The 17,292-nt window shown below is 49.3% G+C and overlaps 8 protein-coding genes across 8 annotated transcripts; 6 read left to right on the top strand and 2 right to left on the bottom strand.

Moving 5' to 3' along the window:
- Positions 1 to 687: 687 nt before the first annotated feature.
- E0L32_011514 (uncharacterized protein) lies at positions 688 to 2,202 on the bottom strand (the record flags this gene model as incomplete). The annotated part of the gene is made up of 1 exon (XM_031134252.1): positions 688 to 2,202. The coding sequence occupies one exon, from the start codon at positions 2,200 to 2,202 to the stop codon at positions 688 to 690; it is 1,515 nt and encodes a 504-aa protein (XP_031000476.1).
- A 785-nt stretch (positions 2,203 to 2,987) lies between these two features.
- On the top strand, positions 2,988 to 3,194 carry E0L32_011515 (uncharacterized protein; the record flags this gene model as incomplete). Its single annotated transcript, XM_031134253.1, has 1 exon — positions 2,988 to 3,194. One exon carries the CDS (start codon positions 2,988 to 2,990, stop codon positions 3,192 to 3,194), a length of 207 nt encoding a protein of 68 aa, XP_031000477.1.
- Positions 3,195 to 4,303: 1,109 nt separating this feature from the next.
- E0L32_011516 (uncharacterized protein) lies at positions 4,304 to 4,630 on the top strand (the record flags this gene model as incomplete). The annotated part of the gene is made up of 2 exons (XM_031134254.1): positions 4,304 to 4,408; positions 4,463 to 4,630. The coding sequence occupies 2 exons, from the start codon at positions 4,304 to 4,306 to the stop codon at positions 4,628 to 4,630; spliced, it is 273 nt and encodes a 90-aa protein (XP_031000478.1).
- A 1,556-nt stretch (positions 4,631 to 6,186) lies between these two features.
- Positions 6,187 to 7,112, top strand: E0L32_011517 (uncharacterized protein; the record flags this gene model as incomplete). Its single annotated transcript, XM_031134255.1, has 2 exons — positions 6,187 to 6,728; positions 6,794 to 7,112. The coding sequence occupies 2 exons, from the start codon at positions 6,187 to 6,189 to the stop codon at positions 7,110 to 7,112; spliced, it is 861 nt and encodes a 286-aa protein (XP_031000479.1).
- A 195-nt stretch (positions 7,113 to 7,307) lies between these two features.
- On the bottom strand, positions 7,308 to 9,495 carry E0L32_011518 (uncharacterized protein; the record flags this gene model as incomplete). The annotated part of the gene is made up of 7 exons (XM_031134256.1): positions 7,308 to 7,563; positions 7,613 to 7,741; positions 7,796 to 7,821; positions 8,058 to 8,923; positions 8,970 to 9,109; positions 9,164 to 9,216; positions 9,271 to 9,495. 7 exons carry the CDS (start codon positions 9,493 to 9,495, stop codon positions 7,308 to 7,310), a joined length of 1,695 nt encoding a protein of 564 aa, XP_031000480.1.
- Positions 9,496 to 10,699: 1,204 nt separating this feature from the next.
- On the top strand, positions 10,700 to 11,348 carry E0L32_011519 (uncharacterized protein; the record flags this gene model as incomplete). The annotated part of the gene is made up of 2 exons (XM_031134257.1): positions 10,700 to 10,805; positions 10,858 to 11,348. 2 exons carry the CDS (start codon positions 10,700 to 10,702, stop codon positions 11,346 to 11,348), a joined length of 597 nt encoding a protein of 198 aa, XP_031000481.1.
- Positions 11,349 to 12,962: 1,614 nt separating this feature from the next.
- On the top strand, positions 12,963 to 14,120 carry E0L32_011520 (uncharacterized protein; the record flags this gene model as incomplete). Its single annotated transcript, XM_031134258.1, has 5 exons — positions 12,963 to 13,177; positions 13,247 to 13,336; positions 13,415 to 13,641; positions 13,754 to 13,893; positions 13,968 to 14,120. The coding sequence occupies 5 exons, from the start codon at positions 12,963 to 12,965 to the stop codon at positions 14,118 to 14,120; spliced, it is 825 nt and encodes a 274-aa protein (XP_031000482.1).
- Positions 14,121 to 15,138: 1,018 nt separating this feature from the next.
- Positions 15,139 to 16,581, top strand: E0L32_011521 (uncharacterized protein; the record flags this gene model as incomplete). The annotated part of the gene is made up of 1 exon (XM_031134260.1): positions 15,139 to 16,581. One exon carries the CDS (start codon positions 15,139 to 15,141, stop codon positions 16,579 to 16,581), a length of 1,443 nt encoding a protein of 480 aa, XP_031000483.1.
- Between the last annotated feature and the right edge of the window lie 711 nt (positions 16,582 to 17,292).

Consider the following 17,292-nt stretch of genomic DNA (forward strand, 5'->3'; position numbering starts at 1 on the left):
TATCTTAGCTACGATCAAGTCACCCACCATTGCTCAGCAGCGCCCATCACTTACTGCTTACATAAACCCACACGCCTCCGGTCCTACGAAGTAGTCTTACCTCTTGGGATCAAGGATCGTCACAAGAGGCCTAAATATAATATATAGTATTATAGTATAATAGAGCTTATTTAATAGAATATAATAGTATAAGGCTAGCCTTTTTAAAGGTCTCTTAGGGTAGTATAGAGAGAGATTTAAGTCTTCTTCTATATAGAGGGCATTATATAAACTTAATCGATATAATATAACATAAAGTACAAAACGTAAAAACAGGGCCTATTTCCTAATAGATGAAAAAAGTCTAATCTCAGAATGTGCCCTGTTCTGGATTTTCGAACCCCTGTTAAGATGTCTGACGGCTGATTGGAGCAGAATCGCAAACAGGGCCCGTTCGCGCCGTGAATACTTGAGTAGATTAGACATATCTTCTCTTCTATACTCTATCTACACCTCTATAGATTCTTACAGCCCTTTAGTATAAGGTTCTAACTACAGTATACTTATTATAGGAATCTAACTATAGGCAACCCCCTTAAACATCTCTATTAGTCTAGCTACCATACTAAACAAAATGACTATAGAGGTTGCCTATAGTTGTTATAGCTGGTTAGAGTTTAATTATATCTAGAGCTAGAGTTCTAATAGTTACTCTAATAAAATCTTTGCTAAATAGTTGCTTGCTGTATCTGGTTCCCACTCTACTAAGATTCGTTCCTCAGATTCCTGCATTTTTCGCTTCACCAAGGGTTCCATAGCTTGCTGTTCCTCATAACTCAAGAGATCAATCCTAGCCTTCCACAGCTCCTCATCAGGTACCTCTGCGTCCCGCGTGCCAAAGAAACGCTCATCCAGAAAGTTCCAGAAGATAGCATCAAAAGCCCAACTCTTCCGCGCCGCATAGTTAAGCCAGAAGCGACCTGTCTCCCAGCTTTCCCTCATATGCTGTGAGAGAGGCACACCATCCAGAAAGGCGGCACCGTCTTCCTGCTCCTCCACAGCCTTCAGCCATGCCTCCAACCTTTGCCCATAGGCCTTGCTCCACTCGTCAACACCAGATGGTCGCCACATTTCTGGTGTTTCGAAAAGCAACCACCAGGGCGGGTCGAGGGCGAATTGTGTCGGTGCTGCGTACGTGAACTCCCAGTCAATCACAGCCGCCACTTTGTCCACACTATCAGCGTCTGAATCGCTTCTCAGGACATTGGCCGGCCTGAAATCATCGCACCAGAGGCGGAAGTCAGCCAACCCGTTTGGGGTTGGAAGTCTTGGGCGAGTCACCTCCTCAGCATAAGCAGACCAGTTGTCTTGCGCAAAGCCGAAGGTTGATAGACGTCCCTGTTTAGCGAGCCTGCGGAATAGCTGCCGAGCAACATACTTATTGCGGCAATCATCTTCACTGGAAATAACGTCGTTATGTTGAAAAAGAAGCTGCGCCAGATGCATATTGGCGAGTTCCAGATACCACTCATCAGCTGTTGCAAAAGTCTTGCTTTCGGCCGGAAAGATGGCCGGAGGAATATGAGCAAGTTGCGTCATACTACTCATATTCTGCGTCAGTGGTCGGCCACCAATCCGGAAGGAGTCCTCCACCTCTACCAGAGACCCTATGCGAGGGAAGGTTGGTTTGCCTAACTCTAGTAGAACCCATGCCAGCTTACCCCACAGGCTTCTCAGCTTGCTCTCTGGGAGACCCGGGTTTAGAGCTGGAGTTAAGCTGGGTTCCCGCCCTTGGATGGCAAGAGGGTCCGTCATATCGCCTCGGTTCTCAACTCGCTGAAGGATGAGAATGGGTCCAATATCAGAGGCCGGGTCGTGGTGGAGGACTTGTGGGACTGGAATCCGCGTCTTGAGTCTCACGTATTCTGATGTCGCTGCTTCATAGATAGACTTTTCGCCCGGAAATTGGACTGTCGATGGCCATGGCACTCGCACTGTCACGTCTGACATTGAATCTTCTCCTTGAAAACAAAGCATATAATGGATGTTGAAGCCCCCTGTGATGATGTTTTTGAGCCTAGCTGGTCTGCCGCATTTATCCGTAACGAGAGCTTCGATTTGGCGACAGATGCTTGGTTCGCACATCCGTTTCTGGGAATCTTCTTCTGCCGTGTCATTCTTATCCCATGCCAGATCGTCGAGTTTTTGCCGGCGTTTGTACATGGTCACAACGGACTTAGCGGAGCAAGTTTCTTTAGAAAGAGTACCGACTGTACAATATTATTATCGGTTTGAAGTGTGGAATGAAGCACTCAGCCTATCGATTGACAATGAAGAAGGCAACAATGATGTAGTCTAATGAAAAGTTTTGAGGACCGTCAAGTAGTGAGACGATAAGCCTTCCTTCAATATGTGGGACGACGCCCAGCTGAGTTCTATTGGCGGATAAAAATAGGGCCTACACCGCCCCAAAACCGCCCGGCCACTTCCTATCATATGTGCAAGGGATCTACAGCTTGATGCAACGAGTGCCGACTGGGGCCAATCGAATCTTGCCATCAGAGCACCACAATCCGTAAAGTGCAAATTTGTGTCCAACAACCCAAGACAAGTCCTGGGCGTTCTATAGGTGGTTGGTGGCAGAAGGATGCATGCTAGAGTCAAGGCATGTGGTGTGTAAGATAGTATGGAAAAAAAATATATAAATTACGTCGACTGCTCGTGCATTTCCACAAACCAGCCAGCTAAGATTATCCCCTCACAGCTCCCAGTGTCCACCTAACCTTACACGCGTTTTTCACCAGGCTTTGTGTGGTTATTCGAACCTCTAATCGCGAAGTGCTTTATTGGCCAAAGTTTATCATAGTACAACCCCCTAAGTCATATACACTGGTTATTGTATTGGTGTGTACTCAACATACCCTATGACTCTTCCATCAAATCTAAGTCTTCTTTAAATTCCGAAAACTTATCATAACTTTCGACATAGAAAATAATTCTACATCACTATGTCTTCTTCCAAAGACAGAGATGATAGCCTTGAGCGAGAACTTGCTTATGAGGATATTACGATGGCCACCGGCAAGACCAGCAAGGAGAAGCGAGATGATGCTAAGAAGGAGAAAGATCGTGAAGCAGAAGCGCTAAGGCAGGAAGCCATGAAAAAAATGATGCTTGACGCTGGGAAACGCAGCAAGGAAAAACGCGACAACTGAAAAGCAAGAGAAATGAGGCAGATGGGGTGGTTTTTTTGCTTAGCGCTCTCCATTTGCTATTATTGTTGCGTGATACCCTCACCCGCAGGCATGCCAGTCTCTTACAGGTTCTAAGCATATGGGCGTTGCCGGTTGAAATCGGTCGGCGCAGCTGAGGAGGATGGCATCTGCGGTGGGTTTCCTCTTCACCACGGGATTCTGGGGAGCCAGAGAAGGTGATGATATTTATTTTATCATTTCCTAAGCCTGGTGGCGGCGACCAATCATCGAGGGAGCGTAGTAGAAGAGGTGGGACATGCAGATCGTCTAGAAGATTAGCTTGGTGCTTATCCTATCCTTCTCCTCTTCCTCTGTCAATCTTGTCTTAGTTGTCGATGGACAGCAACAGCCTCACCTACTCAGATTCATTCCGTATCCCCATCTCTCTCGCCTTACCAGAACCCCATTGAGCAACTAGCTGCTACGTCCCTGGCCCAACTGTTTCACCTTTCTCGTATCTACCTCTCCTGCAGGGACTCATCGGGACGGGTGGGCTTCACCACGGCCATTTATGGTTTCCTCCTCTCCTCAAGGTCTCCTAGAGCACAGCCCACTTCCATTCACACATGCCAGCCGACGTTCTCAAGCCGCATCGTCGCCGCGAAGATCAATCCCCCCTCGCTCCCAGCCACCAAGCTAAACCGTTCCTCCTCCACCGACCAAATAGACAAGGCCCTCACACGAGCCCCTCATGCGGCCTCTTGGTCTCAAGCGCTGTTGCCAGCCCCATCTAGGTGGACCGCCAGGCTATGCTTTGCACCCGCCGTCACTGGTGATGTCCCTTATCACATCGTACCTTGCGCCGACAGAACTGAAAGGCCAATCCACCCACGGGTGTGCTGATGGGTCGTCGGTCCATTTTGATGTATCAATTGGGCACTTGCACCGCGCGGTCCTGCATATATGATAACCTCTCGAAGGAATGGCCTCCACTACGGAATTCGGTCCGAGCGACGACCCTCCCACCACCACTTCGGACTGCGATGGTAGGACATGGTGACGACGACGATGATGATGCTTACGCGTAGGCCATTCGCACTTATGTGCTGACAATAACACGAAATCCAAAAATGGCCTCGTTCGACCCCGAAGATACCTCGCTCCGGCTGAACTATCTGCGGGGTGCCGTCGTCGTCGTTATCACCGGCAGCGCCGATGGCATGGGCCGGGAGGCGGTACGGCAGTTTCATTAGCATGATGTCCGCGTGGTTTTCGGGAACTGGAATAAGGAGAAGGCCGCGCGGCTCGCGGCCGAGTTCTCGGACCGTGTTGCCTTCGTGCCAATGGGCATCTGTTCACATGCTGACACCCTCTCGCTCTTCAAGAAAGCTGTTTCCCTCGGCGGCGGCATCGATCACGTCATCACCAACGGCGCCATAATGGAGCATCCCGGCTAGTTTGCAGGCTGGCCGACGTTGAGATCGCCCTAAATACCAGCACGCTGGACATCAACCTCACGGGAGTCATCTATTTCGCGCACGTCGCCTTCACTTACCTGGCGCACTCGCGGACGCACGGCGCGCTGCATGACAAGACACTGACACTGCTCAGCAGCAACGGCAGCTTCAAAGAGACGCCCGGGATGGCAGCCTACTCAGTGGCCAAGCATGGCATCATCGGACTGCTACGTGTGTTGCGGGTCAAGGTACTGCGGGAATTCCCCGTGCATCCATACTATCTGCCCCAGCTTCACAGATAGACACATGACGGCCGGGATCAAGGATCTTTGGGTGAAGGCCGGTGTGCCTACGCATCCGCCCGAGGCTATCGCCAAGGTCAAGTTGGGCCTCGCTGCGGCCGGCGGGGGCCGCATGCGAACGCGGCCAGCGTGCACACTCACCTGGCCATCAGCACCATGGACTGGGACGACGCGCAGTCACGACGGGCCGCGCCCTGTTTGCCCTTAGTAGAAAGACCTGGGACATAGAAGTCGGCCAAGAGGTAGGACTCTCGGTTTGCTAGCATTAGAAAATCAAGAATACATTTATGGTAGCTAACGATAATATCTGGAGAAGTCTTATAGCAAGCTGATTTCATCAACACCAGGAATTCGACTTCAAGGTGAAGCATGATAATAAGGCACATTTGACTCCGAGATATTAAGTGAGCTATGAAAACTATTAACAGCTGGTTATACAAAATATGGTCTTCAGATAGATAACGTAGCATTTATGTTGTTAATGGTTCACACTTTGAGCTAGGCAAGGGACGAGATCAAAGCCTATCTCGCACTTTTCGACGGGAGTTGCGTTAAGAGGAGCATCATGGTTAGTTCAGGCAGTAGATTATTTGGTGCCATAAGTCGAGTTTGGCTGGTGAGCAAGCTAGTTCATTGCTCCAATTTGTGGCAATAAGGTTGCATCGGTTTGAGCACCGCCTTTGAAACCCGCTGTCTGGAGCCAGTGTGATGCTGTAAGGAGACAGATGCCCGCTGATGGGCAGATGTTACCAATGTCATTTGGTACTGGAACAGGACCGATCCACCTTGTACAATTTCGCGAACGGGGTGTGCACATCTACGATGTATTCAAGATAGACCGACCGTCCTGACATGTTCTTTATTATTATAATGTAAATATGAATGGCAAGTCTCGAAAACAGCATGAAGCGACAATATGATACAGTCGCGGGTGATTGAGGGGGACCATGCTAAGTTTAGGCATGAAGGCCAAGCACCCTAAGCTTGATAAGGAAAGGGTTGCGATGGAGTACACAGCCGTAGTTTCATAGGGCGTGACGATTCAGGCTTGAATCGCCAATCGCATCTCCACATCTTATACGGAGTAAGGGAACCAGAGGCTTAATTGCAATATGTCAGGAGCCTCAGGTAGTATATAATTCTCCTACCATTGCCTTTCAGAAAATTGTATCAGACGTCGCGTTACTTCTGAATCATCAACAATTCTTAAACACCTTAACTTTTCACCATCAAAAAACGGTCAAACTTCACAAAATGGATACTAGACCAAGGACTCTCTATACCTCTGTTTTGGGCTTCTTATTGATGTTTTACTTAACACCCTTCGTCAATGCTATCCCCCCAAATGACGGAGTTCACCGAATCCCCGGCCAGAACCTAACGCCAGCCCCCAGCTTCTCCCTTGACTCGAGACAAACCATCCCCGATGCTCTAGCCAAGTTCCCCAGTGGACCTTTGAATCAGCTGCTTCGATTGCTCATCACTCTTCCCGCGGGCGAGGAAGCGGCTGATGCAGTTGGGAAGCTTGTGACGCCTCTTCAACAAGGCCTTGCGCTAGCAGTCGGAATCGACACCACAAGGGAAGACCTCGCAAAGAATGCGCCGTGTTCCGACATCACTGTGATATTCGCCAGAGGCACGACGGAGCCAGGCAATGTCGGACTCTTCACGGGTCCGCCGTTCTTTGATGCATTGTCTGAGCAACTAGGCGGTAAATCCTTGGCGGTGCAAGGGGTCAACTATCCCGCGACCGTCGCCGGATTCAACCGGAATGGCACTGATGGGGTGCCGAGCATGTAAGAGAACTACCTCAATTGATTTTGATACACCTTTGGAGAATAGAAGTACTGATTATCATTAGGACGTCCTTCGTTAACCAGGCTATCACTAAGTGCCCTGACAGCAAAGTTGTGATGTCTGGCTACTCCCAGGGCGCGCTCGTCGTCCGTGGCACCGCGGACTCCTTATCTGTGGAAACAATGTCAAAGGTCAACTCGGTGGTGACGTTTGGAGACCCACGAAACCAGACCGCTATCACCGGTGCTGTTGGGAAGACCATGATCATATGCCTCCCAGATGACACCGTCTGTCAAGGTGGATTCATCAACATTGCTCACCTAACCTATGCCACCAAGGCATCTGCCGCTGCACAATTTGTAATCCAGAAGGCCGGAGTGTGATAAATCCTACGTTTCTTGCTTGTTCATAACGAGAGCTTAATTCCTGAACGCTCTAGGCGCGCTGTACCCCTTTAAATGCACTTTCTCTAAAACACGATAGCAGTCAGTAGTTAAAAAGTAGTATCACAGGCCACGATTTGATCTTATAATTATGTCAGTCTCAAAATGCGAGATACCGCCTGAGAACCCAGTTTTCTATGACTGCCAAGTGTTCGATACTGCGGCCGTCGTTGTTCCGCAAGAGGACGGAACAGTGTATGAATGATTCGGGTCAGCCTCCCAAGCCACTGTACCACTGCTAGCGACATTAATAAACTTGTACTGGATGGAATCGCCGGCCAGAAGATTGATGGTAATGGTCCATATGGGATTGCTACTACTGTATTGCGAGGCGCTTAGGGTAACTGCACGGTTTATGTCCCAATTACCGAGGGCATCAATGTTTCCAACGCTGCCGGGAGTTAGTATTATCACTGTGTGACATATGTAAATTGACTTACATTTTAATTGTTTGGCCATATGAAGTAGTCACCTTCTCAGTAAATGTGACTGCCACCGACGTCGGTATCGGACATGCCGTTGTTGTGCCACTAGAGGTGCCTTGTTTGACCGGAGTCAGCCGCTTCTCCCTATTCAGAGGAACCTAGCCTCATGTATGGCATACAATAGTTAACGTCACTTACGCAGAGATGTAGCAGTTGTTTGGCTGCTGGCAGATCCGGTTAAGGATGGGCAGATGCCTGAACCCCTGAGATTATCTAACGGATAGAGAACCTTTGGCAAGTTTGTCATGATAAACACCAGATTTCCGCTGCTATCCGTAGTGTATGAATTGCACCCAACTATGTCAACGATGTGCTGACTAGATGCAAAGCCTGTATTCCTTGAGGCCAGCGTAACCGGGTAGCTGCTGCCGGACGACCCGATGTTGTTGAAGACACTGACTGTGCTGTAACCAGAGGGGCCCTTTTGGAGAGCGATAGTATGGCGGTCCGGTGTCCACGACATGGCCTGAGAGGAGGTATAGGCACTGTTGATACCGATGATGGCATTTCGTAATTTATTGATCTGAGCAACCCACTGGTAAAGTTCACTCTGAGTGTTGTAACCAGTAAGCCAGATGGCTTCGCGATTTGCTGGAACATTTGCTCCGCTGAGCTTTTGTTCCTGTCCTTGGTAAATTATAGGGATTCCATCCATGAGCATCACGAAAGCGATTGCATTCTTGATCAGGGCTGTATCACTTGATTGGCTACTCCATGCTGGCATCCTCGGCTGGTCATGATTCTCACTGAAGGACCCTAAGTAGACAGTCTTGGTTGTCTTCGAGCGCATGTTTGCAAGGCCTGTGTTCAATTCTGTCATTGTGGCACTTGTGGATTGGAACGCACGCTGAAGCCAGTACCACACGGGATAGTTGAGTAATCCTGGGAAGACATCGAGGAAAGGTAAGAATTCGTCCGGGTTGCCCTCGTAGACTTCTCCGACCATGTACACGGTAGCGTTCCCACCGAACGTCGGCCAGAACGATGTTTCCTGATGCTTAGCGCTGTCAATTCGCAACCCATCGATTTTGTAAGTGGTAACAAGCTGTGCAATCCATGGGTCAAAGAAGTCTCGCACGTTCTGATTCTCGGTTCGGAGATCTGGCAGTGACACATTGTCATCTCCCTGCCAGCACTGCTGAACAGATGTTGTGTTTGAGTAGTCAATGGAACAAGGAGAGTGGAAGTAGGACGCCGAGTTGAAAGGGGTCAAAGTCGAATAGTCGACGCACTTCCGACATCCTGGGTAAGCCATGTGGTTTGTAACTATGTCAACCATCAAGTACTGCTTTAATTAGCATCCTATTCTCACATAAGCCGAACATCAAAACGGGTTTCCATACCATTCCTCTGCTATGCAGCGCCGTGGACAGCCGTAGCAGGTCTTCTGAAGTGCCGAAGTTGCTGTTGAGGCTATTGAAGTCCTTGGCCCAGTAGCCATGATAGGAGTCCCTAGAGCACTGAATAAGTCTTTCTGCTTCAGTAGACAGGAGAGGGTCAACTTACCCATCTACATTACCAGGTGCTGAGATCTGGTGCACGACCGGAGAGATCCAGATCTGCATATTTATTAGTACATAGGAATGATGGCTTATGGGGGAGAGTAGCTGTACGGCTGTGAAGCCCATGCCCTGAATGTAGTCAAGCTTGTTGATGAGGCCCTGCCATGTTCCTCCACAATATGTCGATAGATCGCATGATGCAGTGGTAGAGCCATCAGTCCGAGCAAAACGATCAGTCATGACCTGATAAACGGATTGCTTTTTCCATTCATCCGCGCTGAGGGCAGAAACGGATAGAGCCGAGAGCAGGAAAGAAGAGACCGATCGGAATATCATGTTCACAGGCTATTTCGAACTTCGCTATCAAGCTTGAAATCCAGCTGCACAACTCACATACGGTACGAGACAAGACGAGTCTATTTTATGGATGGCCTGCAAAACACCTTGGACATCCCAACAATCATATTAACCCTGTCAATATCGTGCAATCGGTCCTATGGACGACTAGTCTAGTCCGTTGACGTCAGATCGAAGGCCGTAAAGAGATGCGGCCCGAATCCCCACAGTGAATGCACCCCAGACTCCACAAGCAACCCAACCCACCGAAATTGAAGTACCAAATTCTCCAGGGGTGCCATCTCTAGCTTCGGGATCGGGCCATAACAGCGATAGTGCGCTCAACTAAATAAAGTCGAGAGATCATGGTACTGAATGTGGCATACAACAGCAGCCAAACGTCCTATGCCATAATGAAGAAAAGACACGAGAGCTGCAAGGACACCAGCAGCTTTCTTGGTCCCGCACTGGTGGCAGCAGCACTCTATTAGCAGACCAAGAATGTATTCCGACAATAGCCAAGGGGTGAAATCGTTAGTAGGCGCTGCGTGATACGAATAGGATTCAGCGGCTTCCCGGGCAGTTGTGTGTCATGGTTCTCTATGAATGTCTTTTTTCGGAAGAAAGCGAATCGATTCCGCGGGTCTCCGAACAAAAGGGTTCTTTCCACTCCTCTCGGCGTGACAAGGGTTATCTCCGCACCTCTTTGTGTTACTCCATGGTTAATTTAGCGTGCAATAGACTGCATACCTGCAACATTGATCGAAGCGGGTTGTTCAGAACACCTTTCTGTTCTTTAGCTACCTAATAGATGTACATTATGTCACTCACATCGCCATTTCCTTCGCTCTATCTAAACCAACTGGAAGGGCTTTTGCTTTCTTGATTTTCAGAAGATGACTGAGCCAAAACCCACGGAGCTAGTCCAACAGAGGGCAGTCAATAACGCTGAGCAACTCGCCGAACTAGGTCATGTACAGGAACAGGGGACCGTCAATGACGCTGAGCGCCTGGCTCAACTAGGTCTGAACTAGGTCATGTCCAAGAACTGGACCGTCGTTTTTCTCTGTCTGCCTTGGCTGCATTGTGCCTGTGTTTGATGGCAACATGGGAGGCTCTGTCGACAGTTATTTCGGCTGGCCTCGTAGCAGGCGGCGCGCCTTGTGTATTTTACAACCTGCAACTACAGATAAAACTTAGGAACATGGAACGATGCTCAAACTATCGCCCTAGCGTTCTCTCTTTTCTCTGCACTGTAGCCATTGTTTGTTCCTTGGCTGAAGTTGCGTCAATTTATCCGACTGCCGGAGGTTTGTACGGCATCTATCTAATCTTTACGAGTCTGAACTGAAAGGTTCTCAGGTCCATACCACTGGGTAGCGGCACTCGCTCCACCAGAAACCAGGTCGCCTGCTGCCTGGTTCACAGGCTGGATCTCTATTGGAGGACAAACTCTGCTTACCGCATCTTCCGCTTTGGCTGCCGGTCTCCAGCTCCAGTCTTTGATTACTCTCAACCATCCGAACTCGTACAGTCCGCAGCGATGGCAGGGTATGCTATGCTACTGGGCTATTCTGATGTACAGCTCTGCAACCAACATATGGGGCTCAAAAGTTTCTGCCACCGTGAACAATATCGCTGATCATCTGTATCTACTGTTCTGGACCGAGATCATCATGCCAGTAGAGTCTATCGTCGTCATCGAGCTCCACCAGATGCGCTCGACAGGCCGTTTTCTGTGCTGGGATTCCAAGCCGGAGTCCATAGTTCACGTTCGCTTCGGTTCTCAGGCCACCCTTCTCAGTGATGTTGATGCTGCTACTGAGCTCGCTAAGCTGGTGCGAAATAAGTGAAACTCCTAATTTATCTCTTCTCAAACGCTGAGACAAGAGATCACTTAAGAGGAGTAGATCGATTAGATAAATGTTGGGTTAAGTGGTGAAGGGAGGATCATTCTGTTTGGTTTACATCTTTCAATATCAGGTTGTTTTTCAGTCTACCTTAAAGTATTACACCACTATAATAGCGACTGGAAATTCTGGCGAGAGAGGCACTGTTCAGGTCATTCAAAACCCCACCCAGAACGCCCAAGGTCCGATTCAGCTAACCATCACCGCATCTAAATCGTCTTCCAGCGCAGCGTCATCACCCGAAGCTTTAATCGCCGCGAATTCAGACATCTATAGCCTCTTATCGGGCTTTCAAGCGACGCCTTCAGTTCGCAACACTTCCGGGCCCCCGAATTTGACTAAACTTGCTCGGTATGAGTCCTCGTCCTCCAGCACCAGTCCTACATGGGGACCTTACCTCAGAGATCGCACCCTCTAATACCAATTCTTCAATCCCCGGGACCTATCCTACGACCCCAGGGGGTCTTATGTCGAAGACCTCACCCTCTACCACAAACCCTACAGTCGCTGGTGATCTCACCTGACAGGCCTCGCCCATAGATACATCTAGCGGTGCAAGCCCCAGCACTGAGGCCCCCATTTCTGAACCACCAAGGTCGACCACGCTCAACAACTGCGGACCTGAACACGCTATTCATAACGAGGGATTCGGTCCGGTCCCATGGATGATGAGTGTGGCGAATGGGACCGGGTCGAATACTCTCAAAGATGCGGCCCGTTTTCCTCCAGCCCAGTGACCAGCCCCAGCAGCTACGAGCACTCGGGCTTCCATAATCGAGCTTCTCATTGATATCGAGTGCATCCTGATCCTCATTCTTGGGTCTACTCGCTGTATTTGCTTTCCTTGAGCCAAGCTTTCGTAACTGCACGTTCGGCCCATTTCCCATGACTATCTTGCTAGTAAATGACAAGTGCGAACCATCCCTATCGGCTCCTGTGAGGCCGTCATGCTATCCTGTCATGCTATCCTGTTCGTCGCGAAGGATGCGCCTAGCATTGATAGAGTGCGGGTCAAATGATGTTCCGTTCCAGCGTTACAGCACAGCTGTGGTCCGCATCGATCTCCAGGTTTTCCCCAACCCTTACTTTCCCCACATCAGTCCATGTCAACCCCTGCATCGGCAAAAGTGGAGCCCTCAACCCCACGTTCTACCGATCATGGCATGTCATTCATCCCGGGCAGCGGACTGAACGGAATTCCATGGACATCAGTTACTAGCCATTGGTGGCTGCATGTTGATAGAGACAGTTTCTTCTCCAGCCTATTTCTCTCTTTGTATCGGCAAAGGTGGAGCTCTCGACCCCGCGTTCTATCATGTTACCTATGATCTATCCCGGGCAACGGACCGACCGGAATTCCATGGGAAGCAGGTGGATGCTGGCGACATGCTACCTGGGATTGTTATTAATATCGAGTGCCTCGCGCCTGTCCCATGGCGGCAATGTCCAAGACGACAGTCCCTTGTTTTGACATTCCTCAGCTGCCTCGACTTAGCTGAACATATGTCAGGAATCAGAAGACTCAACCTGCTGACTCATATTTTGTGACCAAGGCAAATGGAGAAACCTCCCTCAAACTCCGCGGCCCGCCGGGATGATGGCAACAACTCGGAGATTCTAGCTGCGGCCGCCACTCACAAGGAAACACTCAACAAGTTGCATTCTGTTGGCGCAGTCTCAATGACCCCCGAATTATTCGAAAAACTCTATCTCAATCCCATGCAAGTCGTGCCAGGTGATCTTCGAAAGCGCTTTGGCAATCCTACACCCATGTTAGTTTCTACAAGAGCCTTCCACGATGCCAAGATGCAAAGTTCCCAAGCCTAACTATGTCTACCTAGTGGCCTTGCCGGGTTCCTGCTGACCCTCATGCCTCTTGCATGTGACCTTATGGGCTGGCGCGGTGCTGGCAAGAACGGAGCGGCGACAATGTAAGTCTGCTAGCCAGCCAAGGCGTGGTTCAATAAAGCGTGTTGCAAGGGAATCAGTTGTGCTTAAGAAACATTCAGCGGATCGAACTATTTCCTAGGTGGTCTCCTCTCCATCATTAGCGGCATTATGGAATGGATACTTGGCAATACCCTTATCTCGGTCGTCTTCTTTTCGTTCGGCGGGTTCTACCTGGCTACTGGCGCCGATCTCACCCCGACTTTCAACGCCATCGGCGCCTATGCCCCACCCAACGCCACGTCCCCGTTGGAGGGAGCAGTCACGACAGGATTCAATGCTAGCTATGGTGAGTCTGCATCATTCCACCGATATCTCTATAGTCGCAACCCTGCTAATAAATCCGGGTTTTGGAGGCTTCTTCACGTTGGCGATGATGCTGCTCAACCTCATCTTCCTAGTCTGTGCCTTGAGAACAAACGTCGTCTACGTCGGGCTCTTTATGATGATCATCCCGACATTTGGTCTACTTACCGGCGAGTACTGGGTATTGGCTCAGGATTATTTTGGTAATGCCGCTCTTGCGCACCGATTGCAAGTTGTAAGTCTGCTCAATTCAAAGTTGCTATCTGTATACAGAGTTCTCGCACTGACAACGTTTGAATGAACATATAGGGAGCCGGAGCATGTGCATTTGTTGTTTGTATTATCGCCTGGTACATTGAGATCTTTATTATGTTCGAAACCATCGGAATCGCCACGCTTCCCGTTGGTGACTTGAGCCATTTCTGGGAAAAGCCACCTCGCAAGAACGAACATATGGCATGAATGCACAGAACAATAACCCCCACCGCCGCATGCCTTGACAGCTAAGACGACAAAGAATACCTAAAGTCAAGATCGGACTTATATAAGACATTATATCTTGTGTGTTTCACCGACCCTTGGGGCAGTGTCCAAAATACACAATGGTGCGAATCCACATCTAGAACCACTACTGCATCTGAGATTATAAACCAATTTAACATAGATCTACCTCTTGATTACAACTGCGCTGTAAACTACATTCGGGTCAGAACTGACATATACCTAGTATATAAATATCCATGCACTAACTACGAATGGACATATGTGCAGGCATTTTACTGTCCTAATAATGCTTAGGTGATTTTAACCCTAGTTGATACATATGGCAAGTCCCCGTCCTGCAGGTTCTTCCGGAGGCTAGCCTGGTATTGCCTAGCCCTTACGCATAATTCTTAGCTACACATATGAAGAGAGACAGGATCTAGATGATGCTCGGGATAAAGGGTGCCGCTCATCTCTAGAGAGAAGCTCCCCGCGTATGGTTAGCCTTGCATTAGCCTCGTAAACAATGTTGCCTAATAACGTGCGAGAGTGCGGGGACGTCAGCCCAAACTTCATTGGACCCACACCAGGGCAGATCTACTAGCATATCTACCCGAGGGTTCCGAGGCCAAGTTGGGTACGTCTCGTTTAATTAGGAAGCCATCTCGTAAACCTCGCCTTCAATTTCACCGAGCAGCCCTGATTCCAACCATCTAGATCACTGTTACTCGGTATCGTGTCTGTGCGGGATGCCGCGGGTCTTTTGCGTTTCACATGCACTTTTACTGATGATCGTAATAGGCGAAAGGAAAGGTTGCTGGACTGCCCATAAGTAGGGAGCTACCAAAGGTCGCTTGAAAATGTTGACGAAATGATATTTCTATTTCCCTTCACTATTCTCATTCAGTTGATCTTTCATACTCCAGTAGTCTGCATCTCGGCTAATAGCTGATGATTAAACCCTGGTGCTCTACCACGAATTCCTTTCCTCACAACCATGTACTATCTTGACATCCGCTCCACCAATCCCTTGGCCCTGGTATCATTGATATTTGCCATGGCGGCATCATGTGAAGATCTCTATGCCTCTGAGATTGCGTATCTTGAGCGCCTGGGTCCTCGTTACACTGGAAACACCGCGCACAACCAACTGATCGACCACATAGAGTATCAGCTAGAGGCTCTAGGTCTTAATGTCACAACGGATCATTATAGCTTCGACTACCTTAACATGGACAAGGAAGGTCCAAAACTGACGGTCGATGGGCAATCTATAGCTATCAGCTCGACGTATCCGTACAGTGGCTTTACCAACGGCACCATTACAGCTAAACTCGTTCCGCTGATCTCGGCAACCCTGAGTCCATTCGCTGAAGGTTCAATTGGAGTTGTGCAACTGTCGAACCCGGAGCTATCTCAATCAATTCTTATCGATACGTGGAACAAGAGCCAGTCCTGGGGCAGCACAGCCAACCCAGTGGCTGCAACATCGTTGAATGCGAAGATCCCAGGGGCGAAAGCCGGTAATAAAGTCGACGCCCTTGTCTTCGCCTGGGACGAGAGCATCACGGACCAGAACGCTCTAGGGCAATATGTGCCCTTTACTTTTGACTACATTGGCATCCCGGCTATCTTCGTGTCGGGAAACTCTTCCAAGATCATCGTCGATGCAGCTATGAAAGGCCGCTCCGCCAGTCTCAATGTCCCGGGAGGTCTCAAGCCAGGGACCCCATCTCGAACACTGTGGGCCGTCGTCGAAGGGACGACTTGTCGAGAGGAGACTATCATCATTGTTACTCATACCGATGGGCCCAACGTCGTTGAAGAAAATGGATACATCGCAGCGCTGCAACTGGCTCGGGATGTCGTGAGTGCCAAGCCAAGCCGTACTCACGTCTTTGTATTTGTCACAGGACATTTACGCATCCCAGCTTTTACTTCGCATGGCCAAGCCACGTCAAGATGGCTGGATGATCATCCGGAGATGTGGGATGGCAAGCCTCACCATCGTAAAACTGTCGCTTCTCTCGCCCTCGAACATTTTGGTGCCATTCAATATACCGATGACCTCAAGGCTGATCGGTATCAACCCACAGGTCGCGTTGAGCCAGAGCTCCTCTATGCCAACACGGAAGAATTATTTGAAGTCACCGAGGCCCTCTGGCTTGGCGCAGATCCATCATACACGCGAATTTCTAAACCGTCCTTGTTTCTCCAGTTCGGCGAGGGTGCTCCGCTTACAGCTCAAAGGATACCCAATGTGGCTTTGGTTACTACACCTCTCTATTTGTTGGCCGAATGGAGGCTGGGAAACGAGGTAGCTTTGGTCGACATGGGAGCCCTGCGGAGGCAGATACAAAGCTTCCAGAGGTTAAGAACGAAAATTGACGGAATGGAAAGTGCCAGCTTTGGTGTTCCAGGGCCTTTGCTCAGTGGTTAGGCCTGATATAGACGAGTCAAACGATTACGACGACAAAATTCGGAACCAACATGATCAAGTAAATCCCTCATGACTACAGCCTCATAAGGAGATACTGATATTCTGATATTCTGGGTGTACTGTTTGAGGAATCGAAGCTGGCGTTATCTTCATCCTGAACTACCTTCATAATACTGTAGACAGGGCTCGTTCTTAAACTGAGAATAGCTCTCTTGCATGATAGCTCTCTCAATAGGCTTGAGGGAATAATAGGACAAGTTAAACATGAAAGTGGCCCCTGCTCTGAAGACCAAATGCTGCGCTGCATTGCAGAACGTCAGGCTGGATTTGTCACTTAAGTTCTTCTCGATTTGTAGGTTCAAATATCTGTCGCCAGCATCATTGGCAACTGTGATCTTTGTTGAATAGTATGGCCGAGAGTAAGAACGCAAGCGAACGCCGTAGAGGCATCCCATCCAAGTGCCTGCAAAGTCTTTTGCCCATCATGCAACACATCCCAATGCGTAGGGGCACTGAAGATCCTGATTGTACTAGTTGTAGGGTTCACAATGATCCACTGGGCCCGTGTCGTGCTCTTGACCAAAGAAATCGTTGGCATGCAGTGTTTGTCCATGATGAGAAGAAGGATAGGTATAAGGTCGAGGTTGGCGAGATTTATCCTCGGGTATCTTGCATTCAAGTCTTGAGCATCATCTTGGGTCCCAGTAGAAT

The sequence above is a fragment of the Thyridium curvatum genome (genome assembly GCF_004353045.1).
Source record: "Thyridium curvatum strain D216 chromosome Unknown NODE_109_length_111707_cov_65.997051, whole genome shotgun sequence".
Lineage (NCBI taxonomy): Eukaryota > Fungi > Ascomycota > Sordariomycetes > Thyridiales > Thyridiaceae > Thyridium > Thyridium curvatum.